General features: G+C 50.8%; 2 protein-coding genes across 3 annotated transcripts in view; one reads left to right on the top strand and one right to left on the bottom strand.

Moving 5' to 3' along the window:
• The first annotated feature begins 118 nt into the window (after positions 1 to 118).
• GPRC5B (G protein-coupled receptor class C group 5 member B) lies at positions 119 to 23,240 on the top strand. Of its 2 annotated transcripts, none has more exons than XM_086375536.1 (4): positions 119 to 248; positions 9,868 to 10,881; positions 18,605 to 18,717; positions 20,030 to 23,240. In XM_086375536.1, the coding sequence occupies exons 2-4, from the start codon at positions 9,876 to 9,878 to the stop codon at positions 20,072 to 20,074; spliced, it is 1,164 nt and encodes a 387-aa protein (XP_086231662.1). In that variant the 5' UTR covers positions 119 to 248; positions 9,868 to 9,875; the 3' UTR covers positions 20,075 to 23,240. The 2 variants fall into 2 exon arrangements, with proteins under 2 accessions (XP_086231662.1, XP_086231663.1); XM_086375537.1 differs by lacking the exon at positions 119 to 248 and adding an exon at positions 9,106 to 9,444.
• Positions 22,940 to 25,293, bottom strand: part of IQCK (IQ motif containing K) — a 168,935-nt gene continuing 166,581 nt past the window's right edge. Inside the window, exon 9 of the mRNA XM_086375538.1 lies at positions 22,940 to 24,019. Coding sequence (XP_086231664.1) covers positions 23,964 to 24,019 — 56 coding nt within the window. The 3' untranslated portion in view covers positions 22,940 to 23,963. The remainder of the gene's footprint in view (positions 24,020 to 25,293) is intronic.

Genomic DNA, 25,293 nt, shown 5'->3' on the forward strand with positions numbered 1-25,293 from the left:
CTTGCCGGGACGGGGGCGGGGTTCGGAGGCTCTGGGGGCGGGGCCTCAGGGGGCGGGGCCGCGGCGGCTGCAGCAGCACGGGCCGGGCCAGGGGGCGCCTCGCGCGGCTGCGGCTCGCGACTACGATGCAGTGAGGCCGGACGGGCGGGCGGGCGGGATCGCTGGGCTAGGGCCACGGCGGCGCTGCAGAGATGTGACTCGGGCCGAGGGCCAGCGGGAGCGTCGGCGCTGCGGGGCCGCGGGGGTCGGTGAGTGCCAGCCGCGCCGGCGGGGTGGAGGGCCCTGCGGTGACCCCAGAAACTTTTCCCCCGGTGGAGTTGGGAGCGTTGGGATGGGGTCTGCTTCTTGGGCTTTTCTGAGTCCCCCCTCTTCCCCAAGGGGTTAGTCTGCTGGGGGAGTTGGGGTTTCCGGGTTGGAGGACCACAGTTTGGAGGGAGAGAGGAGCCCGCAGACCGCGGGGCAGAGGGCGGAGAAGGTTGGGACCTTAATGGGGCGGGGGCGGTGTTCCCGGACCAGGCTGAGATCAAAGTCTCAGAGGAGGGTCTGGAGGCGATCGCAGATCAGGCAAAGGGCCGTTGGAACTGTAAGGGACTTCAGGCGTGCCCGAGTGACTCGTGTGAGGGCAGCCGCGGGCAGGTCTGGGGGCTGCGTGGCAGGCGCGGGGCCTGACCGCAGACAGGGCAGGCGGAGCCGGGGGCACAAGGGGAGAGCTTTGGAGGTGAGCTGCGGCACCTGCCGTAGGGACTGGGGGTCAAGCTCTCAGCGGGTCGCGGCTACGCACTACCGGACAAGGAGGGGACACTGCGGGCGAAAAGAGGCAGAACTGGGACCTGGAGCTGGGGTACAAGTGAGGGGCGGCTGCATACAATGGCGCGGGGGTTAGCGTTTGTGTTCCGGCCAGGCTAGAGGCGATGATCAGCCCTGTGCTGCGTCCCCACCCTTTGGGGGACACAGGCTTCCAGTCCCAAGCATCCCGGGACCCCTACCGCCCGCACCCGCCTCGTTAACTAGCCAGGGTTAACTAGCCAGGGAGGGGGTACCGTTGCCACCGAGGACCGGTCCAGCGCAGCCTGTGGGTTCATTCCCCGGCTATGTCACTCCCAGGCCTAGCCAATCGTCCCCCCCCCCCCCACCCCGCAACGCAACTTGTCCCCAGTTCTCTAAGGGGGCGGCTCCTTGGAGCGCGGACAAAGGCCCCTGGAGTGTGGCGGGCAGCGGCGTCCCCGCCTGGGGCCCCGGGCCACGCGCCACATTGGCTGCCCAACTGCGCCAGTATGGGGGGTGGGGGGGACATGAACAGAGCCCAGGAGGAACTGGGGGTCCTCGCAAAGAGGCGAGAAGTGGGGGAGGGGCTTGGCACAAAAGCTTTGAAACTTCTGCCGAGGAACCTTGGTAGTTTCCCCAGGGATGGAGGCTTTCTGGAGGACTCAAGACGTTGAGTTAAACTGCATGCAAATAGGATGTAAATAGAATGCAAATCGGTGTCTGTTGGTTGGGAGCCCTCCACCCGGCCAGTTTTGTATCTGGACTGTGGAGTGAACTGTTTCCTATCTGTTCCTGCTCTGTCTGAAAAGGGGTCAACTGAGTTGGGAAGGGGAAAAATGGAAGTGGGAAGGAGTCGCCATTTAGGGCACAAGCAGCGAGACAAGCATTCTTGTTAGAGAGAGAAGCTTAAAATCTTGATCGGTTAATGTATTATTTTGGTAAATGGGCCAGCTACACAACTGGCAGATAAGCCCCTGCTCTCAGAGCACTGGGGAGTTGGGTGAACACTAAATAAGTAAATAAATAGTAAGTGGATAGAACTTCCAATTGGGATAAGTGCTGCCAGGAAAATAAAACAGGGTGATGTAAAATAAAGTGACAAGAGTTCTGCGCAGTGAAATTTTAGTGGAGCTTTGCAAGATAGAGCCGCCCCACCCCCCCATCCCCCGCCACTGGCAGATGTTGGGGGAAGACTGAACCAGGCAGAGGGCACTGCAAGTGCAAAGACTGGGAGGTGGGAATGAGCTTAGAGAAACTGAACAAAGGCCATTGTGGCTGGAGCTCATAGGCAGATGTTGAGAGTGGGGGTCTGAAACGGGATGGCAGGGACCAGCCAAACCACGATTTGGGGGGCCATGGAAAGGAGCTTAGGTTTTATTCTCTTAAATGAATCCTTGGAGGGAGGGTTTGGAGTACAAAGCCACGAGATCTGATTTTTAAAAGCTCCCCTGACCTCAACAAGGAGAGGAAAAGCAGCTCCCCTTTCATTCTGCCTCTGGGGATGGCAAGGCGCCGGGAGCCGCCGAAGCGGACCTGTGGGGACTGCTTTGAATGAGCCTACGCCAGGGATGGGTCAGGTTTTAAAACCCACTTCTGGCTTTTAGGCAGTTTCTGTCCACCCTAAGCAGCCCCCACCCAGAGCCCACGGCTCCATAAGCACATCCACGCAAGAGCTTCCTGGGGGTTCTGAGTTAGTCACATTTTCTTCTCGGAATTACAGCCTGAGAGGAACCATCCACCCTGGAACAGGCAGCCAAGGATTCAATTTGCATTTAAATGATTGCTTTTATTTACAGGATTGGAGCTGCTTTGCATATTCATGGATCACGGAGCCTGTGTTCTGACAACCCTGTTTACTAACGTGTGAGGGTTATTAAATTCAAGGGCTCCCAGATAGTCTGGTGGTCTGGATGGTGCTGGGAACTAAAGATTATGAGATGGTATAACTTGGAAAAGAGATCAAAGGATAAGATTGCAGGTCTGGGAAAGAGTTTTAATGTCAGGAAACCTTGTAACAGTTTAATCCTTCAGGAGCAGGAAATGCACCAGCGGCTCTAAGGGGAGTGGGCAAGGACAGAGTGTGTTGGGGTGTGTGGGAGACAGGCTCCGCAGCCTCATCCTGGCCGTCTGCTGAACATGGGGGAGTCCAACTGGGGTGCAGCGGCCTTGAGGTCAGGAGTCCGGAGCAGTGGGTTCTAGTCCCAGCTCATCGTCACTTCTAGGAAGCCTCTGGCCAAGTGTCATTACCACTTCCTGTTCCCAACAGGACGCTGAGAATTGTCATTGTTTTTGTAACAACTTAGGACCCACTGCTCCCTGTCTGCCAGGCACTGGGCTGAGTACTTTCTAAGCACTTTGCACGTCAGCTTTGAGAAAGCAGCACTGTTACTATCATTGTTTTACAGAAGAGACTGAAGGTTAGAGAGGTTAAGTAATGCCCTGTGTCACTCAGTTCTGTGTGACTTCCTCCAGCTGAGGTCTTCCACTCCTGAGGACACGGATGGGAGTGTAAATTCTCTGCCAGGTATTCATTGGTACTTTAGACATGCCCAGGGCTAGGAAAGGCCCTCCAGACCTGCTTAGTTTTTCTCTCCCGTCCATGCTCCACCGCCTCCTCCCCACTTCTTTAGAGAAGGTGGGTTAAAGGTGCCTCTGTTGGCAGTAGCCAAGGGGAAGCAGGTCAGAATGGCATGTTCCAGAGAAGTTTTGTACGTCTTGTATCTCCTGTCATCTGGGTGGGTGGGAAGGTGAGGATGCTGGTTCCCAGGAGAATGGCTGGTGTCTGGTTTCTGGGTGTCTGCCTCTGACTCCTCAGCAGGGGCACCCAGTTTTAGGGCATGCAGACTGGCCTCCGGTCTTCCAGCGCCCAGTTCCCCTCTGGAAAACCACCTGTGCAGTCAGGCCACCATTTAGAGCACCTGCTGCGGGAATCATGAGTTTGGGAGTTTTCAAGGTAGACCACATGAGTTTGAGTAGGCTCCAGGACTTGGTGATGGACTGGGAAGCCTGGTGTGCTGTAGTCCATGGGGTCACAAAGAGTCGGACACGACTGAGCGACTGAACTGAATTGACTGAAGGTAGAACACCCCAGAGGCTTCTCCCCTTCCCACCCCCTCAGGGACTTCTTTTCTCAGTGTGTGATGGTAGAGGCTGGAAACAGTGGTGGACTCACACTTGGGTGAGCGGTTTCAGTCCCATCACCATGGCAACTGCCCCTCCTGGAACAGGAAAGTCAGAAAAGTTCATAACCTCAGGGCATTTGCCAGTCTGTTATTTGTTTGACAGATACTTTATATAAGTGCTTCAGTTCAGTTCAGTTTAGTCACTCAGTTGTGTCCAACTCTTTGCAACCCCATGAACCGCAGCATGCCAGGCTATAGTCCTAAACCCTACTTATTATTTTAATCTTCACAAGAACCCCGCAAGTCGGGTGTTATCACTCCCATTTTGCAGATGAAGAAACAGGCAAGTAAGGTTAAGTCTGCTGCCCCCGGTCACAAGGTTCTAGCAAATGCCAGGGGCAGAATCGGAAACCCAAAGTTCATGCTGCTTGGTGAAGATCAAGGCTGGGAGAACCAGCCCTGCTTGTGGCCTGCAGGCAGGCAGCAGCGCTGTCCTCACATAAGGAATCTTGCCTGCATTCTTTCCAGCCTCTGCAGGCCCCAGCTTGTGAGAAATGGAGCGTGCTGCTCCACCACCTGCCGGCAGCTTCTGGCCCCTCGGTGGGGAGAGAGAGCGTGTGTGCGCGTGCGTGTGTGATGCAGGGTATTTAAGAGCATCTGAATGAGTCACATTTCTGGGAGCCTGGCCGGCAGCAAAGTAATTAGTATGTGAGCCGAGTCTTGCACATTCGTCACTTTATTCATTACTCCTTTTGAGGAGCTGCATGCCTACATCCCATGGGTTTGTTGCCATATATTCATCCCACCTCAGTCAGCCTTGCCAAACCTCTAATCAGGTTTTGTGCAGTTTGGGGATCCTGGAGAGCTCCCTACTTGGCAGGGGGAGGCCTCAGGTGGAGCTGGATGGGGCTTACCTGACAGTGGATGCACTGGAGCCTGAGTGGGGTCTGGGGAAGTGGTAGGAAGGCAGAAGGTGCAGGGCCATGGTTCTGGCTCCCCAGCTGCATATGTTCCTGCTTCTCAAACCTCAGTGCACACAAGCATCTGAGCACACCTGGAGCTTATCGGAGGGCTGTGGAAACACAGGTGGCCGGGCCCACTCTGGAGAGTCTGCATTTCTTACAAGCTCCCAGGCAATGCTGCTGCTGTTGCCAGCCTGAGGATCAAACTTTGGCTTAAGCCTCAGTCCCCTCCTCTATAAGATGACCGTGAGAGCATCTTCCTACCCTGTGACATGAGGGTTGGAGACCATATTTAATCAGTTCATTCAGCAGCTGGGCCGTGAGCACTGCCCACGTGCCAGGTGCTGGGGAATCGATGCAGAACAAAACAGACAGGAGCCTGGGTGTGGGGGAGACAGACCAAAAGAGTAATAAAATAAAACAATGAAAATTGTGGTACATGCTGCAAAGATAAAGATCAGGAGTATTGCTATAGAGCATAAAGGGGCAAAAGGAACCTAATTTAAATAGACTGGCTAGCAAAGGGCTCAGCCGGTGACATTTCCAGAGCCCTGGTTTGTCTGAAGACCCCAGTAACAATAGTACATTTGTCTCCTGATTCCACGACTTTCTAGCTGTATAGCTTGTCCTAGCTTGGACAAGCCAACTGGCCTCTCTGTTTTATTTCCTGTAAAATGCAGATAGTGATACCACTTGCCTCATGGTGTCATTGTCCAGATGATTAGGTGTTAATGTATGTGAAGTGCACAGCAGAGGGCCTAGAGCATAGTAAGCACTGTGAGAGTTAACAGTCATTATTATATTCACTATGGCAGTAATAGAGAACTCCACAGGGCAATTCTGAATTCCCCAGAAAGCCTAGATGAGCTGGACTCTGCTTCATTATGTGAGGTGGTATAGCCCTCCTTCCGATCATCCCGGACAGAGTTCTGTAGAACAATGACTGTCACCTCATGGGGATCCCTTGCAATGATATGACCTACTCGGGACAACTGAAGCCTTCCAAAGCCCGTGGTGCCTAGATGTTGATTAGCGAGGACTTCCTGGAAGAAGAGGACCACTTCATGTGGGATACATCATAGAACGTCTTTGTTAACAAGTTACATAAACCCATCTCAAAATGGCTTAGTCCAAAAAAGAGAAGTTAATTGACTGCTGGAGGTGCAAAGACCAGGGTATCTGGCTTCAGGCATAACTGAATCCAGCCTTGCAGTGTACTGGGACTCCTGTGCATCGCGTGACGATTTCCTGTGGGCCAGCTTTCCTCCCAGGCAGGTTCTTTCCCTGTGATGGTAAATATGCCCTCTCCAGCTCCAGGTTTATATCCTTTTAGCTTGTTGTTGTTCAGTCGCTCAGTTGCGTCTGACTCTTTGGAACCCCGTGGACTGCAGCACGTCAGGCCTCCCTGTCCCTCAGTGTCTCCTGGAATTTGCCGAAGTTCACGTCCATTTTGTCAGTGACGCCATCCAGCCGTCTCATCCTCTGCCGCCCTCTTCTCCTTTTGCCTTCCTTTCAGCTTATTAACCCCAGTAACAGGAGAAAAACTCCTTCCCAGTTAATTCTAGCAAAAATCCTAAGAGTGATTCTCATGGGTCTGGATGAGGCCAAGTGCCTGTCCCTGAGCCAATCAGTGCGGCCAGAGGGTGGGACAAATGCTTCGATTGGCCTGGCTGGGTCTGAGGCTCACAGCTGGGGCTGAAGGGGGCTCTGCAGAGGAAAATCAGGAGCTCTTTTCAGAACTGGAGGAAGGAGAGGGTTCCACCCTCAGGAATGAAAGCAAAAAGCAAGAGTGTATCTATTTCCCGTGTCAGAAAGGAGTGGGAGCTAGAGACGGGAACCGCAGCCAGAAGAACCCACACAATTTCAGAAGCTTGGTTGCCATCTTTATATTTTCTTCACATTGGTTTCCTGTTGTTGTGGAAGGTCAGTCAGAAGAGAGATGAGCCGGCAGAACCGAGGAATGAACTGGCAGAACCAAGTTCCAACTTGTAGGCAGGTCTGGAGAGAGGAGAGTCCTCTGAGAGTGAGTGGAGGCAGCTAAAGAAAGTCTAGTTCTTGCAAGGAAAGGACCTGGGGTGCAGGCATGAGGTTGAGAGACCTGGCTGGTTTCCTGGCTTCTTCCTCATCAAGTCTGTTCTCAAGTGTATAAACCAGGCTTTCTCATCCTCAGCACTGCTGACATGTGGGGCCAGATCACTCTTAGTGTTTGAGGGCCATCTCAGGCATGTTGTTCAGTCACTCAGTCGTGTCCAACTCTTTGTGACCGCATGGACTGTAGCACACCAGGCTTCCCTGCCCTTCACCATCTCCCGGAGTTTACTCAAACTCATGTCCATTGAGTCGATGATGCTACCCAACCATCTCATTCTCTGTCATCCGCTTCTCCTCCTGCCTTCAGTCTTTCCCAGCATCAGGGTCTTTTCTAATGAGTCAGCTCTTCGCATGAGGTGGCCAAAGTATTGGAGCTTCAGCTTCAGCATCAGTCCTTCCAGTGAATATTCAGGGTTGATTTCCTTTAGAATTGACTGGTTTGATCTCCTTGCAGTCCAGAGGACTCTAAAGAGTCTTCTCCAGCACAGGCTGCTTAGCGGCTACCCTGGACTCTACCTGCTAGAGGCCAGTTGCACTTCCCTCCCCATTTGTGACAAGCAGAACTGTCCCTAGATATGCCCCAGTGTTCCCTGGGATCACAATCACCCTGGTTGAGAACCACTGGCCTGGAGGTGTGTGGGGAGAGTTGGTGAGAGGACTGATGGTCAAGACTCCAGAAGCACCATCCTCCCTGTCTCCTCCCAGCCGCCCTGGGGATTGTTGGCCACTGTGTGAACTAGAAAGTCTGCATGGGGTGTGTTCCATTGTCACTTGCTGAGAAGTCTCTTAAACACATTTGCCATTGATGAGAAGTCTAGAGGAAATCCACTATACTGTGTCAGGGGCCAATGGCATTTTGTTCCAGCATATCCAGTTCTTAATTTTTTTTTTTTTCTGGGCTTGTTGGTTCTTAAATTTTGATTCCAAGTGTGCTCTTGTGATAAGCAGCTCTGACTAGGACAGCATTTTTTTCCAAAGGTGGTACATTGGGATATGGCAATGGGGATGCAACAGGAGCTCCATCAACAGGTATTCCAATGTGTTGAGCTTTCTTCTGAGTCAATTTCAAGACCTTGGTGAGTCAGTTAAGTAAATAACTTACAGGGAGTATGTAGACAAAGCTTAAATAGCTGAGGTGGCGCTCTCGTGACTGACACGGCATGAAGAGTGATGGGACCAGGAGCCTTATTACCAATGTCTGAGTGCTTGTTTCAGGAGCATGTCTTGTCAGATACCCTCTGTTCCTGCCTCCTCTCATCTCTGGCAAAGGAAGGATCACCCTGTAGCACCATGCTCCTTCTCATTCTGTGGTATCAATAATTTATCCCAGTCAATGGCCTTGCGGCCAAGGCAGGATCAGAGCTGCTCACTATATCCCATCAAGTAGCTGAGAGAGAGAAGTGGTCGATACCACATTTACTTAAGAAAGCCCCAGGGATGTGCTGAACTGCCTGAGAGGTGGCTGGTTACAGCCTCACTGTGGGCGGAGCTAAGTCTGGCTTAAGATGCTCAGAAACACAGCACAGCAGAGCTGGGCAGGCAGGGCTTTCCCAAGGCCAGGCTCCCTCCAAAAGCAAGGACCTGGAGGCAGTGGGTATAGGAGAGCCCTACTGAGAAGTCTCATTCCCACAGTATTTAAGAAGCATCTACTTGGTGTTAGTTCTTCACCAGTGGTGCTCATTCTGTGATTTCCCACCCCATAGGGAACGTTGGCAGTGTCTAAGAATTTGAGGGGTTGTCACTGCTAGGGGAGAGGGTGTGCTTCAGGCACCTAGTTGGTGGAGGCCAGGGGTGCTGCTCCACCTCCTGCAATGCACAGGACAGACCCCCAAACAAGGGAGGCTCAGACCCAAAGTGTCCGTTATCCCGGGGCTGAGAAACCCTGGTTTGTGCTAATGGACAAGACAGTGTCCCTGTCCTCCTGCAGCTGGTGGTGAAGAACGACAGGAAGGGAGGAGAGGAGGAAGGGACCAGAGAAACAAAGTAAGCAGGCAAAAGGATGACAGATGCGATTAGACCTAAGAAATAGACGAGAGACGCTGGGGGGGCGGGGGGTGTGACCTTGGCCAGGGTGTGAGTGGATGACATGAGAGCTGAGACCAGTGTGCGGAGGAGCAGTTTTCCATGAAAGCGGGGGTGGGAGGGGTCTAGGCAGAGGAAGCAGTGGGGGAAGAGGAGACTTGGGTTAATAAGCCCGTCTCTGGCTGCTGGGTACAGTCCTTGGGGGTGTCCTGCAGGCATCTCCAGGAGAGGGGGGGCTCCCTGGAGCAAGAGGATGGATTCTCAGATCTTTGTGAGAAGGGTAGGATGTGTGAGGGGAGGGGGAAAAGGTGGAACCCAGGAAGACAGTTGACACTGTGTTTGATATGCTGGGAAGCTTCTAAGAGGGGGTGCTTCTAGGAGCTGAGTGTGTGACCTTGGGCAAGTGTCCCAGCCTCCTCAAGACAGTTGTCACCGGCGTGAGAACTGGCTGTGCCGGGTCCCTGGCCGAGGCTGAGTCATCGGTGAGTGTCAGCTGTTAGCACCGAGGGACCAAAACCACAATGCATGTCCTTCTCCCAGCGAGCGCTCAGTCCATGAGCATCTCTTTGAGTCTCATTTTACTCCCTTATTTTTAAAGAGGTCACACACGGCCTCACGTTCAAAGAAGATGACAGGGTATTCAGAGAAAGGGAGTCTCCCTCCCACCCTCTCCTCCAGCCACTAGCACTGACGATTCATGGTTGTTTACCGGGCCCAGCCAAGGGGGCAGATGGGGACAGAAATCCTCACCCACTCCTGGTGCCAGGCTGTGCTGCCTGGAGAAAGGGGCTGGTGATGGGTTTGAAGGGACGTAGGGTCTCCTTAAAGAAGTCAGGGGAGTGGAAGTCTCACCATGAATTGGTCTTCTCCCCCCAACTTTTCTGGAACCTTCGTGGCGGCATCAGAGAGAAAGATGAGAACCCACCAGGCGCTCGCCTTCCTCCTGCTCTTCGTGATTGCCTCCGGGGCCTCTGAGAACGCCAGCACGTCCCGGGGCTGCGGGCTGGACCTTCTCCCTCAGTACGTGTCCCTGTGCGACCTGGACACCATCTGGGGCATCGTGGTGGAGGCGGTGGCCGGGGCAGGCGCCCTGATCACACTGCTCCTGATGCTCATCCTGCTGGTGCGGCTGCCGTTCATCAAGGACAAGGAGAAAAAGGACCCTGTGGGCCTCCACTTCCTCTTCCTCCTGGGGACCCTGGGTCTCTTTGGGCTGACCTTTGCCTTTATCATCCGGGAGGACGAGACCATCTGCTCGGTCCGCCGGTTCCTCTGGGGCGTCCTCTTCGCACTCTGCTTCTCCTGCCTGCTGAGTCAGGCATGGCGAGTGAGGAGGCTGGTGCGCCACGGCAAGAGCCCCTCGGGCTGGCAGCTGGTAGGCATGGCCCTGTGCCTGATGCTGGTGCAGGTCATCATCGCCATCGAGTGGCTGGTGCTGACCGTGCTTCGAGACGCGAAGCCGGCCTGTGCCTATGAGCCCATGGACTTCGCGATGGCCCTCATCTACGACATGGTACTGCTCGTGGCCACCCTGGCGCTGGCCTTTTTCTCACTGTGTGGCAAGTTCAAGAAGTGGAAGCAGAATGGAGTCTGCATCTTGGTCACGGCCTTCCTCTCCGTGCTCATCTGGGTGGCTTGGATGACCATGTACCTCTTCGGCAACGCCGAGCTACGACAGGGAGATGCCTGGGGCGACCCCACCTTGGCCATCACGCTGGTGGCCAGTGGCTGGGTCTTCGTCATCTTCCATGCCATCCCGGAGATCCACTGCACCATTCTGCCAGCCCCGCAGGAAAACACGCCCAACTACTTCGACACGTCACAGCCAAGGATGCGGGAGACGGCGTTTGAGGAGGACGTGCAGCTGCCACGGACCTACATGGAGAACAAAGCCTTCTCAATGGATGAACACAATGCAGGTAAAGGGGGCACTGTCCCACTGGGTTAGGCTGTTCCTCCCAAAAGAGCTCCTTTTCCCCCACTGGGGATCAGGGGCCTTGGGGGTAGTCCTGGCAAATCAGAGCCCACAAACACTGATCCCTGTGCTGAAACTGGCCCTCAGAGATTCAGCATTATCAATTTATTCAGCATGCATGCCTGCATGTGTGTTCAGTCGTATCTGACTCTTTGCAACCTCATGGACTGTGGCCCTCCAAGTTCCTCTGTCCATGGGATTCTCCAGGCAAGAATACTGGGGTGGGTTGCTATTTCCTTCTCCGGGGCATCTTCCTGAGCCAGGGATCAAACCCGCATCTCCTGTGTCTCCTACATTGGCAGGCAGATTCTTTACCACTGAGCCACCTGGGAAGAGACTTAATTAGCACTTTCAACTAATTTAATGTAAAAAGTCAGGCTCCTGGCCTTTTTTGAAAAGTTGGATCTGGCAGTGCTGGGCTGCCATTCCCACCGGGCACCAGTTGTCTGCAGCTGGCTGGAAGGCCCTGTCTCTTACTCTCCCAGGTGGTGGTGGACTTTTAGGTGGGAATCCATTTTCTTTTCACTACACTCCCCTTGGGCTTCCCTGGTGGCTCAGCTGGTAAAGAATCTGTCTGCAATGCAGGAGAGCTGGGTTCGATCCCTGCGTTGGGAAGATCCCCTGGAGTAGAGCACGGCTACCCAATCCAGTATTCTGGCCTGGAGAATTCCATGGACTGTATGGTACCTGGGGTCGCAAAGAGTCAGACGTGACTAAGCGAATTTCACTTTTCACACTTCCCGTGGCTCCCTGTCCCAGCCACTATAGCATATCAACATCAGCTCCCTGCTTCCTGGCTGTTTGAGTTTGCAGCCCCTGTGCTAGCTGGATGCAGGGGATGGCAAGAGGCAATGCCCACGCTCTCTCCTCTAGCTCTGTCTCCAGGAGTGGATGAATTTGGGCCCTGGAGTCAGAGTCTGGGTTGGGATTCTGCCCCTTCCCAGATGTAGGCTTTGTGTACCCCATAAACCTGCTGTGAGTCCTGATGTACCAAGGGGCCCCCACGGCGCCTGACTTGTTGAATGTGTATCTTGGTTGGGTTCCCCTGAAAGCAGAGCCTGAAACTTGTTGCAGGTGGTTTACTTAGGAGGTTGCCCCTGCCCGGGAGAAGGAGACCAGGAAGGCAGAAACGCCAGAACAAGAGTGTCAAGAGCTGGTTACCACCTTGGGGAGCTGGGGCTCATTCCTGCCAGGGACACATGTAGAACGAGCCTCAGAATTGATCCTTGGAGGACAGGAGGCTGCAGCATCTGTCCATCAACTATCTCCTGCTGCCATGAATGTCCTCCAGGGCTCCCATAAATGGGCTAATCAAGTTCTATTAGCTCCGTCAACAGAAAAGCAGAGATTCGACAGGCACTTCAGGCGGAGGTGGGATCCCCAGGTGAGCCGAGAAGAAGCGGCAGGCCCCAGCTACCCCTGCTAGAGATGCTGGAGAAGTGTCTCTTACAGTTGTTGCTTAAAGCAAGTCGGCTGCATTCCCAGTACTTGAGATTAATTAAAAGTGCCTTTTCTCAGTTACCTAAAGATTTATCAGGAGCTATAATAATAATAGTAGCAGTAGCAGCCGCAGTAGTAATAATTACCTAGTATAATCGTCATTTTTTGAACACTAGCTACATGCCAGACCCTACTCCTTAACCTGCATTATCGCATTACTTCATCCCTCCAGCTGACGAGGTAGGGTCTGTTATTATCCCCATCTCACAGAGGAGTAAGTAGAGGCTGTAAGAGATTCAGTCTTGCCCAGTGACATAGGAGGTGGCCCCTTCTGAATGGTTGAGTCCCCTTTTCTGTGACGCTCACCCAGGTTCCTGGGCGGTGGTCTGGTCATACTGCAGAGTTGGCCTTTTTGGGTTCAGCACAGCCGCCCACCCCCATAGGCAGGGGGAAACACATCAAGCCCCCAGGTCCTCCAAGGCCACCTGCAGCCCTCCCCACCACTGGAGGTGCCCAGCTGCCTCTGCACCCTGCTCCTGCTCAGACCCCCGGGAGAATGACAGACCTGCCCCCTGCTCGTTCCCCCTCCCCACCATGGGTAGAATCACAGTCCTGGGGTGGCCTTTATCAGAGCAGTCTCCTTCTTACTGGAAGCCCCAGACCAGCAAGCTTGTGTTTGTCAAGAGATTTGACAGGGATGAGCCACAGCTCTGGTGGGCTGACTCTCCTGGTTGCCAGGAGATGGGGGTCATTACCGGGAGCCCAGAGGGTCCCTCAGGGCATATGATAAGCAGAGGCCAGGCACCTGACCAGTTCTTGGGGTCCTGGTGGAGCCACCTCTTCCCTGGCCTCTCCTGGAATAGCATCCTCTTTATCTGACACTCACAAACTCCCCTTGGACCTTAAAGGTAACAGGAACTCCTGAAATGGTTGTAGAGCTTTATACATTCACTGGGCAATTAGTCTATTGCTTTGTCAACTTCTCAAAGCCATTTATGATCCCTAGAAGGTTAAGAATCATTTTTGTTGAACCTCATGGTCTGGTTTACCTGCAGTACAAGGAGGAGTGGGGTGCTAGAACTACCTACAAGTATTAGGGGCGTCAGAAGTTAAAGACGGCTAACCTTTACTGGGTGCTTACAATGGACAGGTACCATTCTGAGCATTTTAGTGACTAATCTCATTTAATCCTTGCAATAATCCAGTGAGGTCCATCTTGCAGACAGGAAACTGAGACATGGAGAAGCTGAACAATTTGCCTAAGAGGCAGAGCCAGGGTTTGAACCCAGGCAGCCTGGCTCCAGAGCCCACTCTGCCGCAGAACTTCTCAAAGCCCTTCAGCGTCCCTCGTCTCACAGGTGTGTCAGAGCAACTCTGTGCCTTGAGAAGACAGGGATTATCAGTCCCATTTTACAGAGTGGGAAACTGAGTCTAGGAGTGTCCAGCAACTTGTTCAGGTTCACAGTGGAGCAGGGAGAAGGAAGGTTGGTTTTCTGAATGCCCTGCATCCTTTCTTGAGAAAATGCAGTCAGTATGTCATATCCTTGTAAGATCTAGAGATCAAAGTGATTTGGGACCCATGTCAGAACCAGCAGTGCCTGGACTGGCACAGGGGGTGATGGGGCTTACTCTGGGTTCCAGAGCCAAGGACAATGTCCCCCATTCCCCTCTTTATTTTCCAAAGCAAAAATAACTTTTTTATTCCTTTCTGATGACAGAAGATCAACAATAATCAGGAGTTCAGCAAGTGAAAATAATAAAAATTGCTCAGAATCCCATTGCCCAAAGGCAACTACTGCTGACTGTTTGCTCCTGTCTTGCCAGACACAGTACCCCCACCCTGCGCGCGCGCGCGCACACACACACACACACACACACACACACACCTCAATCCAGCAAAGCAGCTCTTAACCTGTCTGCACATTATAGTCTCTTGGGCAGCTTTAAACAAATTACCAGCGCCTGCCCCCTCAATCTGATTGAGTAAGTCTGTTTGGGCTCAAGTACTGTAGGCCCTCCAAGTGCTTCTAGGATGTAACCAGGTTGAAAGCACTGGTTATCTAAGAGGCTGTCTGCAATGCGCTTGCTTAAATTGACAGTGTATCGCAGAGGGAGGCCTTTCCAGGTCAACAACTGCAGAGCTGTCCTTTTCACGAAACAGAGCTTTCCAGGAGGCATCATAATTTGTTTTCCTGATCTTGGTGGTGGTTTAGTCACTAAGTCATGTCCGACTCTTGCAATCCCATGGACTGTAGCCTGTCAGGCTCCTCTGTCTCTGGGATTCTCTAGGCAAGCATACTGGAGTGGGTTGCCATTTCCTCCTCCAGGGGATCTTCCCGACCCAGTAATTGAACCCGGGTCTCCTGCATTGCAGGCAGATGATTTACCAGCTGAGCTATTTCTGATCTTAGCTGGTGAGTATTCTGCTTGTTTCTGGCTTTCCATACAAGTTATGCTGCAATAACCATTCTTATCCGTTCATCTTTGTGTCCTTGATCAATTACCTCCTTGCAAAAAAATTCCTAGACGTGCATCAGAATCTGTACCTTTCAATCCACATATATACTGCCAGATCCCCCCCTCCCCACAGAAAGGTGGACTGATTTAGTCTTCCCTGAATAATTGTATGAGAGCCCCCATCCCCACTTCTTCACCAACCTTGGATATTGTCAGACTTTTTTTTAATAGCCCTGTTTTGCATTCTCCCAAATGTGTGTCCACCAAAATTCACGTGGGCACCAGGCAAAGTCAATCCCCTCGGAAGGCTCACAGAGAGAGAATAAATAGTCATCCTGGCTAGGATTGCCTTTGTTCGAGAAATCCTACTTTGCTGGCTGGGGAATGCCTGGGCGGCCTTCCTGGCCATGGTGAGAACAGCTGTTGTCATCTTTGGTCTGACCTCAGCCAGCTGTATTTTAGGGAACCAGGCCCTACACGGGGCCTTACCCGGGAGCTACAGCTGGCGCTGTTTCTCCTGCATTTTAACCAGCCAGCCCTTCAGGCACTCTACCCTTGAGAGTCCAGCCCTGAGGTCAAGAGACGGGAGGAATATGCCCCAGGCTGGCCTGCAGCTCAGCCTCTGCTGCCTGTTTCCCTCCCCCAGTGGGACCCCAGATATGTAGGACTTCACCAGCCTGCTGTTTCTTAATACGTATCAACAAGGCATGAGGTATGTGACAGAAGATGAAAATACACTGAAGGATATAGCACTTCAGATCACATTTGGAAAGCGCTAACAAGGCGCATTGAATGTTCACCTTCCAAAGGAGCAGGAAGGAAAAGTGTTCTTTCCTCCATGAGGGGATTTGGGCTTTCTGATCTCATTAGGCCAAGGGCGATTTAAACTCTGCCCCTTTGCTGCCCAGCAGAAGGCCTTGTGTCAGCTTTGGGGACAGGACCCAATCTTGCCTCACTTGCAGTGAGGGCTGGCAGGAGAGGGCTGGCATTTAGCCTATGCCCTTAGATTCCTCTTGGGACTCCTTGTGGGTGAGCCCTGCTTGCCTTTCAGAGGGCTCACCTCTTGGTCAGAGTGGGCTGTCAGTTGGGATTCTTGAAAATGCAAGTTAATTAAAAAAAAATAATCTCATCTGAAGCAATTTAAGTAAACAAAACAACAGCAAAACTAATGTACTGGGGATCAGGCTTCAGAAATGGATAGATCCAGGAGGCTCAAGTGATGCCAAGATCTGGTCTCTCTCCATCTCTTGGCTCTGTTAGAATCACAGCAGCTCTGGACTCACACAGAGTCCCACTGGAGAAAAGGAACGTTTCCCAGGATGCTTGAGTATAAAATCCCAGCGTTAGCTCTGACTGGACCTGATTGGCCAGGCTTAAATCCCATGCCCACCTCAAGCGGGGAGGAGGCAGTTGTAGCCAGTACTCAGGACCCAGAATGTGGGAGGGATGTTTACCAGAGGAGAACCAGTCCAAATAACCACTACACAGAGGGATCGCTGGGCCAGGGCACCCCACAGATACCGACCCGGCTGAGACTTTGTTTCTTTGAAGAGAATGTGAGAGTCACATTCCCCCACTGCAGCTGGCCAGTCTCTGCTTTATGAGGAAAGCTGTGCTGCGCGGTTCTCCCTCTTTTCGAGGAGGTCTTGGCTAGGAATTGGGACTAGTGAGGGTGAGAGTCCAAGGACTCTATGTCCCCGGGACCCTGTCCCCTCTTCTCAGGTCCCCAGGAAGGGCATGTCCTTGTCAGTGTGTGCATGGGAGCTATTGAAGGCTTGGAGATGCTAAAGCAAAGAGGTTTTCACAAGTCTTTTAGAACATGCGTTAACCACTCTGCCTATGTTTTCTTGGTTCAGTCTAGGCCGATCTGCCCCCATATGTCACTTAAATTCAAATTGCTCCTAAGTAACTGAGTGCAGTCATTAAAAACATCATATTTGGACCCAAAATAGTGTGATGGTCAAGGAAACCAATTCTCTCTACTTGGATTCAAATGCTGGTTCTTACCAGCTGTGTGACCTCAGGCAAGTTACCTAATCACTCTGTGCCCCATGTAAAATGGAAATACTAAAAGAACCTACTATGCTATAAAAATTAAATAAGATAAGACATATAAAGTATTTTTATAACCAGCCCTGGCTCTTGGTTGGCACTCTGTGAAGGTTAACTGTACTATCAAGGTGATTTTGGTCCCTTCCCCAAGTAATTTAATTTGTAAAAATCCCAAGTCCTCTTACTACTTTTTAGTCAGAAAAAAAAAAAAAAAAAAAAAAGACTGTCTTCAGGGAGGACTTTAATTGAGGTTTTTCTCAGCAAAGTAAGATAAGTGCCTTCAGTGAGAAGGAAGATAATGAAGGCGACAGCTCGCAATTGAGACAGACTTTTGTTTTGATTTTTTAACAGTGCTTCTTCTTTCTCTGTTATCTTTTAATAGACTATTTTTTAGAGCAGTTTTAGGTACAGAGAAATTGTACAGGAAGTACATGGAGTCCCCACCTGCCCCATCCCTCCTGGTTTTCCCTGTTATTAACAACTTGCATTGATGTTACATTTGTTGCAATGGATGAATCAATATTGATACATTATTATTAACTCAAGTCCATAATTTGCTTTCTAGAGGTCACTTTGTACAGTTCTGTGGGCTTGGACAAATCCATGAGGTCATGTCTCCACTGTTACAGTATCACCCAGAGGAGTTCCGATGCCCTAAAAATGCCTTGTGCTCCCCCCAGTGAGTGAGTGAAGTCGCTCAGTCATGTCCGACTCTGTGACCCCATGGACACCAGGCTCCCTCATCCATGGGGTTTTCTAGGCAAGAGTACTGGAGTGGGTTGCCTTTTCCTTCTCCAGGGAACTTCCCGACCCAGGGATCAAACCCGGGTCTCTCGCATTGTAGACAGACTCTTTACCGTCTGAGCCACCAGGGAAGTCCCCGTTTGTGCTCCCCTCAAACCCCTGCCAATCACTAATCTTCTCACTGCCTCTACAGTTTATACTTTTGCAGAATATTATAGTCGGAATCATATAATGTGAGATTTTATAGCCCACTGCTTTCACTTAGTAATACACATTCATGGTTCATCCAAGTCTTTTTGTGTCATTTGATTTTTCTTCACCAAAAGAGGAAATTTAGATGTATAAAAATACATTGCAAATAAGAAACATCATTTACCTTTCAGAGGTAAAACGAACAGACCTATTTTGCTGCCTTTGCTTCAGATCTCCCTTTTTCCTGTCTAGAAATGACCCCATCTATAGGCCTGGGGCCCCTCCGTCCTCTCCCGCGTCACTTTCCCAGGAAGATGTCCGACCTCGACCATGAGCCTGGGGCCCAGCATCTCAGGCTTGCCCACCTCTGTGTGTATCCAGAAACCGTGTTGCACAGTATGGTGTTGAACCTGACGTGGATGGCACTCAGCAGTGAGCAGGTCTTTTGTCAGAAGAGACCTTGTGAGAGATGCAGGCGCTGTCTTTGTCCCCCATGGCCCTCTGGGGGTGCGGGGAGAGGCTCCACCCCGGGTCCCCTCCCCAAGAGCTGCCTGCGCCCTGGATTCTGCAGACTCCCCAACCCCACTGAGATGGGTCAGGCTCCCAGAGAACCCGAGAACAAAGCGCCTTTGTGACTTTGTTTTGAATCTGGCTTGTGACAAAGGGGAGGAGCGGGGAGGGGGCGTGTGCCTGGAGCATGGTGTTGATGCAAGGGAAGAAAACAAAACTCAAAACTGTGTCTTTTTTGTGTGTGTGTGTGGTGTTGCCTGTCCCTCCCTCAGCTCTCCGAACTGCAGGATTTCGCAACGGCAGCTTGGGAAACAGACCCAGCGCTCCGTTCAGAAGCAACGTGTATCAGCCAACTGAGATGGCCGTTGTGCTCAACGGGGGGACTGTAAGTATCAGGAGGTGATGTTCTGGCAGGAAGCCTTGGAGTGGTCAGCGTTGGGGGGCAGCTTCGACAGGGACACACCACTCTGTGGAGGCTGCTCACGGGGCTGCAAAGAGAGCAGCTAACGTCGACACCCTTCGCAGCTAGGATGCATGCAGTGTTCCATTTCTCTTCTTTCCTCTCCACCCACTTTCTCCATGCATGAGACATTTCCCTGTAGTTAGTTGACCATCTGTAGATCATTTGAACGAGTCCCTGTTTCTTGGGGCTCTTGTACCCAGTGAATTCTCTATTTTTCATCGTACAGGAGGTGCCCCTACCCACGCTTTCCTTGGGAAGTGACTTTTAGGAAAAGCCCAGAGTTACAAAACCCTGGCAGATTTTGCTGGCATCCAACCTAGTTGAGCCTCCTGCCCCATGCCCCAGCTGGGTACCAGGTTCCCCCCAACCCCCAGTCCTTAAAAGATTTCTTAAGAAATTGACGTGATTATCATTTCTCTCCCACAAACACAAAAACAGATACTATCTGATGCCAAACAGACCTTCAGCAGAATCGTCATCATTTACATTTTGCCTCTGTGCAATTACATCATTTTGTTTCTCTAGCGGTCCAAAATTGCACTCTCATTCCCACATTTAATTTTCAAACATAGCTACATGCTTCTTTCACAAACAACACATGAACCAGTTTACACGTGTAAATTGGATTTCCATTCTTTATATCATGTGCCAATTCCATAACGCAACCTGAACTTTTTTATTTTCAATGTGAGTCAGAGATGGTCTTTGGTCTCTAGAGGAAACTTGGGTTTTCCTGGCCTTTGACTGGTATGAGAGGCATCATTTGCACTGGTATGGCAGGGGCTCAAAGCAATAGGCTCACGGGTTGCAGTCATGAAGAGCACCAGCCATCCGTGGGCCTGTTTGTTATTGGGTACCAAGAAAATGCTGAATTTCAAGCATTTGACCTGTGGGTTTTAATAAATTTTGTTAGAAAACAGCCCCACCAGTCATTCGTAAACCCTCTGTGTCCAGTCAAGGCCAATGTGCATAAAAACACCCTGGACTTAGAAAGCAATGTGGGTTCTGGGTAAGGAAACGTATTTGTGCGGGTGCACGATTATAGAAAAGGGGCAGACAGCCTTCCCAGGAGCAGAGTATTGTAGGTAACACACAGGGGTTGCTGCTTTTCTTGGGAATTATTCAGCCCTTTAGGAAAAGGCAAGCTAACTTAGCTTTGGTACATTGTTAACAAATGGGTTTCTGACATTGACTTTGCAAAGCTGAGTTCTTAGTGTGTTATTCCTGTTTCCAGATCCCAACCGCTCCGCCAAGTTACACTGGAAGACACCTCTGGTGAAAGACTTTAAGTTCCAGAGAATAAGAGTCTCTCTTACCAATTTTATTCCCTGGTCGTGTCTTTCTTGAGGGAGAAATCAGTAGCAGTAGCTGAACAAGGCCGCCTCGCAGCCAGGAGATTTGGAAATCCTAGACAAGGGGATTTCGTGTAAATGTGAACACTGCTGAACTGAAAAGCTAACACCAACTGCCCTCCCCGCCCCTGCCACACACACACACACACATAATACCAAACCAACCTCAAACCCCGCAAACTAAAGCAAAGCTAATTGCAAATAGGATTAGGCTCACTCGAAAATGTGGCTGGGAAGACTGTTTCATCCTCTGGGGTAAGAGCAGAACTGCGTTCACAGCCAGCAGGCCAGGCCAGTGTTGGTTGAGCACGGAGAGCCCCACACCATCACCCCTCCCCAGCAAGGGCTAGACCCCAGGTGGCCTCTTGGAGACAGTCATTTCACTGAGGAAGGCGAATAGGGGCTTTCCCACTGCCCTGCCTGTGGGTTTTCACATTTCAGGGGGGTCAGGAGCAGTGGAGGAGCTGGTGCGTGTGATTCCGAGGCCCAGCCCAGCTGTATCGGGAAGAGCTTTATGAACAGTGGTGGAGGAAGCCTGGCATGTGCCAAAGAAGAGAAGGCAGTCTGGGAGTTGAAGGGACCGTCACACTTAGAAAGTAGCACCCAGCCTTTGCTCCTTCTCTGGGCCTCTTGCTCTGGCATCATTGCCAGGAAGCAAGCCTGCCTGCCTCCAAGGGGCAGTTTCCGACTGGAGCAGCCGTCTCTCCCCTGATCACCCTTCCCTCTTCCCACCTCATGAGTATTCCTCCAGCCCTTCCCCACCTGTCCCGCCATGTCCATTTCAAGGCTCACGTGGAGCCAGCAGCTCAAAGCCCCGTGGCTTGGCCAGGGGGTGGATGCCGGGGTGGATTTTCCACAATGCTGTCACGTGGCAGGGGTACCCCAGGGTGGAGAGGCAATGCCTGCTGCCTAGCAAGCAGTGAGTTCTTGGGTCTTCTCTGCGGACGTAGTGAAAGGTCCAGGGTCGGGTGGAGCTCATGAGGGTTTCTTGCTGCTTTGGGAGGGCGTGGGGGACATTTTTGTCTCGGTTTTCTGCAAGTCTCATGAAAATGGTTCTCTTCCAAGCCCATTGTTTCTGTCATGGTTTCCATCTGTCCTAAGCAAGTCATTCCTTTCTTTGGCATTTCAGACATCTCGGCCATTAAAAGCCCCATGTTCTCTGCACTGTTTGGCCAGCATAATCGCAGGCAATGATTCAAAGCAAAGAGTTTTAACCTGACGGCATGGAATGTATAAATGAGGGTGGGTCTTTTTGCATATACTCTAGTCACTGTATTGCTTTTTTTTTTTTTTCTATAAAACAACCCATAAGCCTTTAACCTTTACAGAAAATGAAAAAGGTTAGTGTTTGGGGGGAAACTGACCTCTTCAAAAGCCAATATGTCTGAGCTGAGTATGTTTTAATAAACCTTCTGATTTTTCTTGAGGCCCTAGTCTGCTGTGTCCCATCCTCGCCCTCCCCTGTCCCCATCCTTGCAAAGCACCCAGGTAGGGAGGCCAATCTGGCCCCCGTGTGGCCCTCCTCCAAGGTAGCCCATTTCCACATGTTGCCAGCAAGGGGAAGAGGGGGCATACCCGACCCGGGGAAGCAGGGAAGCACCCACCCACCCGGAGCACGTGCTTGCTTCTAGAGAGTCAGATCCAAGACCTCTGTGCCAGGAATGCCTCTGGGGTCGGGGGCGGGGGCGGGGTGGGGGACTGCCACGGGAAGTATTGGGGTAGAGGGGAGAAGCTAAGACCTGGGCTGGGGTTGGGAGTGCGGGAGGATGCATGTGGACCTAGAATTCTGAAAATCACAGAACTCTCTGAACACCTCGGTCCAGTCCAGTGAAAAGCGGCCACGATACATGTTCTCATGCCAGGAAACAGTGGCTCACCCCCGCTCCCTGGAGTCCTTCGGAGCTCTCTGATCCCATCAGGGGCTCAGGCTGCAAGAGCCCCCACCCTTGCAAAGCGGAGAACTCACACGATCATGTTCTAAGTTCTTGGTGGTCTAAGCATGCACGGTGAACACAGCAGAGATGACTCCAAGCGGAAAGCAATGTTTCACCACCGCAAAAATAGAACTGGCTTTGAGCCACAGGAAACCTCACTTAATGAGACCTTTTTCTTTTCAAGTTTCTGATAGTTTTTTGCGCTTCTGGGTTTTATTTTATTTTGGCTTTAAGGTAAAGAGGGGGCTGAGTGCTCTCCCAGTGGAGGTGGGTAGGAGGCAGGGAGTGAGGGGGAGGGCAGTAAACTGTTCTCTTTCTAAGGACTTCACCTGAAGGGTATGAAGAGACATCTTTGCCAAGAGACGGTGGCAGCCCCTGCCCCCACTGAGTGAAGTTTAAATACAAAATTAAATGGCACCGCTGTTTCAGATCTGTTGTAAACAAGACGTTGGGGAGAATGACCGGGAAGGAGAGCTTCTGTGATCAAAACACCTCATTGTAAGCACAACGCTTTCCAGATCCAGTTATCAAAATCACCTTGGGACTATAACAGCCACTCTTTCTCCCCTTTAATAGGAAATGGTTATTCTGTGCTGGACTCCTCCCCTGGAGATGGAAGCGGGGAGGGAAGGAGGGAAGGACAGACTGGGAAGTTCTGTGTGTCTCAAGGCTTGCAGATTTGGTTGTTGCAAGCTGGGGATCCATTGTTTTAGCACAGTTTCTGTCAGAGTCCAGGGATCATGGGCAAAGTTGGGGTGGTCTTCCTGGTTAGGCAAGGCCGAGTTGAACCCTGAACTGAAAGGGAGCATTGTGGCTTTTATAATCCAATGATGCAATGATTATACCAGCTTACAGGAGTTCTCAGCAGGTGCTTTTTATTAATTGATAAAGAGCTAAGGCTCGTTTTTGATAGATAATATATATTTATTAAATGTATTAATGTGTGTTTTATAATGTACCTTTATCCTCCCCTGGCTGACTGTTGCATACTTAAAAAAAAACATCGTTAAAGAAATTTCAAGACAATCAACATGTATCATAAATGACTGTATATAATAAATATTACAGATTTAAAAGGTTGTAAAGCATGGGCAGATAGGTTTTATTTTCAAAATGCTATTCTTAACACAAAAAAATAAAGGCTTTACTATTTACTTAAGACGTGTGGTAGCTTGTCAAAACAACTCCATACAACTGTTTGGCTTTCAGATCCGCCTGGAGGCTAAGTCTGTGGCATTTTGAATGGGAAAATCCGTTCAAAACTGGGTAACAGCAAACTGTGGGACAATTGAAGATAATAATTCAGTTTACCCATGAAATGAGGAATTTTCTATAATGTTTTGGAGCATAGACAACAAAACTTATTTATCTGTTATAGGTGCCTGTATTTAAGCACCTCATCTTGCTAGGTTTGCAGTCAAAGTTCAGGGTCAACCTCCTTGTGAAAGGATCACAGGCAATGATGTCTTCTTTTTTTTTTTTAAGCATGCTCAGCGGATAAACTTAAACCCGCTGCAGAGGTTTGGGACTTTGTTTTAAACATGGATCTTTGCAAAGGCGACCAAAAGTGGGAAGCTGGTAACTAGAACATTTCAACATCCCTTGGAACTAGAGTTCGTTGTACAGTTTAGCAGTGGGTGGTGTAGAAGTAGATTGCTGAAGAAATAGATGAAAGAATAAAATCGGGGGATAATGTAGAAAGTTAAAACTACTACTTTTTTATGATAAACTATTTGCACTACAATATGTTTGCAACAAAAAGACCCTTATCCGAATATACCAGATCTAGTCCTTCAAGAAAACATGACAGCGGAAGCATAGCTAGAACACTGTCCTCCAGGTGGGTAATTGGAGCTTAGAGTGGGAGAGACGCCGACAGCTGTTAAGGTTGTGGAGTCTTAGCTGCGGCCTCTTCCTCATCCTCCATTTTGCATTTCACTGCAAAGAAAAGAAGGAGAAAGTCAGGGCTGATTTATCAACACACACCTAGACAGAAGTGGCACCTGGACACCGCAAACTTTGATACACGGAAGTCAGTTGCTTTGAATCCCACTGAGCGCCTGCAATGGTTCTGAGCCCACAGATCCACCGGGGAAGAACACAGGGCCATTGTCCTCCCCTGGCAGCACCTGAGGTTTCAAAGAAACTGCACAAAATGTTCACAGCTGTTCTGAGTTCAGTTCAGAAGAAGGTCAAAAGTATGCTTGGCAGGTCAGGGGCACTAAGGGAAGTTTCACTAAAGATGATGACAGATTCGAAGCTCTCGATTCACCCGAATCTATCACCACTCACCCTGTTCCCCCCACCACCCAAAATTAAAAACTCAGGACGACACTGGGGTCAGTGCACGGCCAGAAGAGAACCTTTTCTTGTCTTTCATGGACCGGACGAGAATGTGATCCGGGTGATTTCCTGAGTTGGCCAAACAGGAAAGTTAGGTGAACACACAACGGGGACTGTTTTGTAAGGGAAATTGTCCCGATAGATAAAAAGCCCTCCTCCAAGATGCACGGAAATCCAATCTCCTGGCGGGTGGGGATCCATTTGGAAAGACCCTCTCTTTTTAATAAATCTTTGCTTCTAGTGTCCAAGTGCTTGCCCCCAATGTTAATGCCTAAAGGGTTATTCAGAGCAAGGCCACAGGCTCTGGTCATGTGTGGAGAGCAGTGTTCAAGTTGGAAAGGGTATTTGGGGGGTTGGTACCATGTACAGCAGAGATTTCAATCAAGCCTGACCTCCCAGTGATTGAGGTCACAGGCTGGCCATGGACCCCATCACATGCAGTGCAGTGGGCTAGACAGGCTAGCCCAGCGGACTTCAGACTGGGGCTACACGAAGACTTCCCAAGACTTCTTGGTCATGTTTTATTCAAAGACAATCAATTTCCAAATCTTGGCTTCCTTGAGTGGGCCTACAGTGTTAGTTTCCCCATCCTGGCATTGCCCAGGGCGTAAAAAATCCCCAGGGGCCAAACAGGGATGCAGTTTGAAATGCTGGTGTCCCCCAGAGTCTTCTTCACTTTCCATATTTAATAACTATCAAGTTTTAGAATGTGTTTAATTGGCTTTGTGAACTACTATTAGTTGTATTAATAACTCAAACCAGAAAAAATATTTTTAATACTAGGAACCTATAGGCATGGGAAATTTATCCTGCGGGCCCATAACATGAACTAGGATATGAAATGTTTAGCTACAGACTGGGGTGGCAGA

The sequence above is a fragment of the Bos grunniens genome, chromosome 25 (genome assembly GCF_055505025.1).
Source record: "Bos grunniens cultivar Pamir isolate PY7600 chromosome 25, Bosgru_T2T1.0, whole genome shotgun sequence".
NCBI classification, from domain to species: Eukaryota; Metazoa; Chordata; class Mammalia; order Artiodactyla; family Bovidae; genus Bos; species Bos grunniens.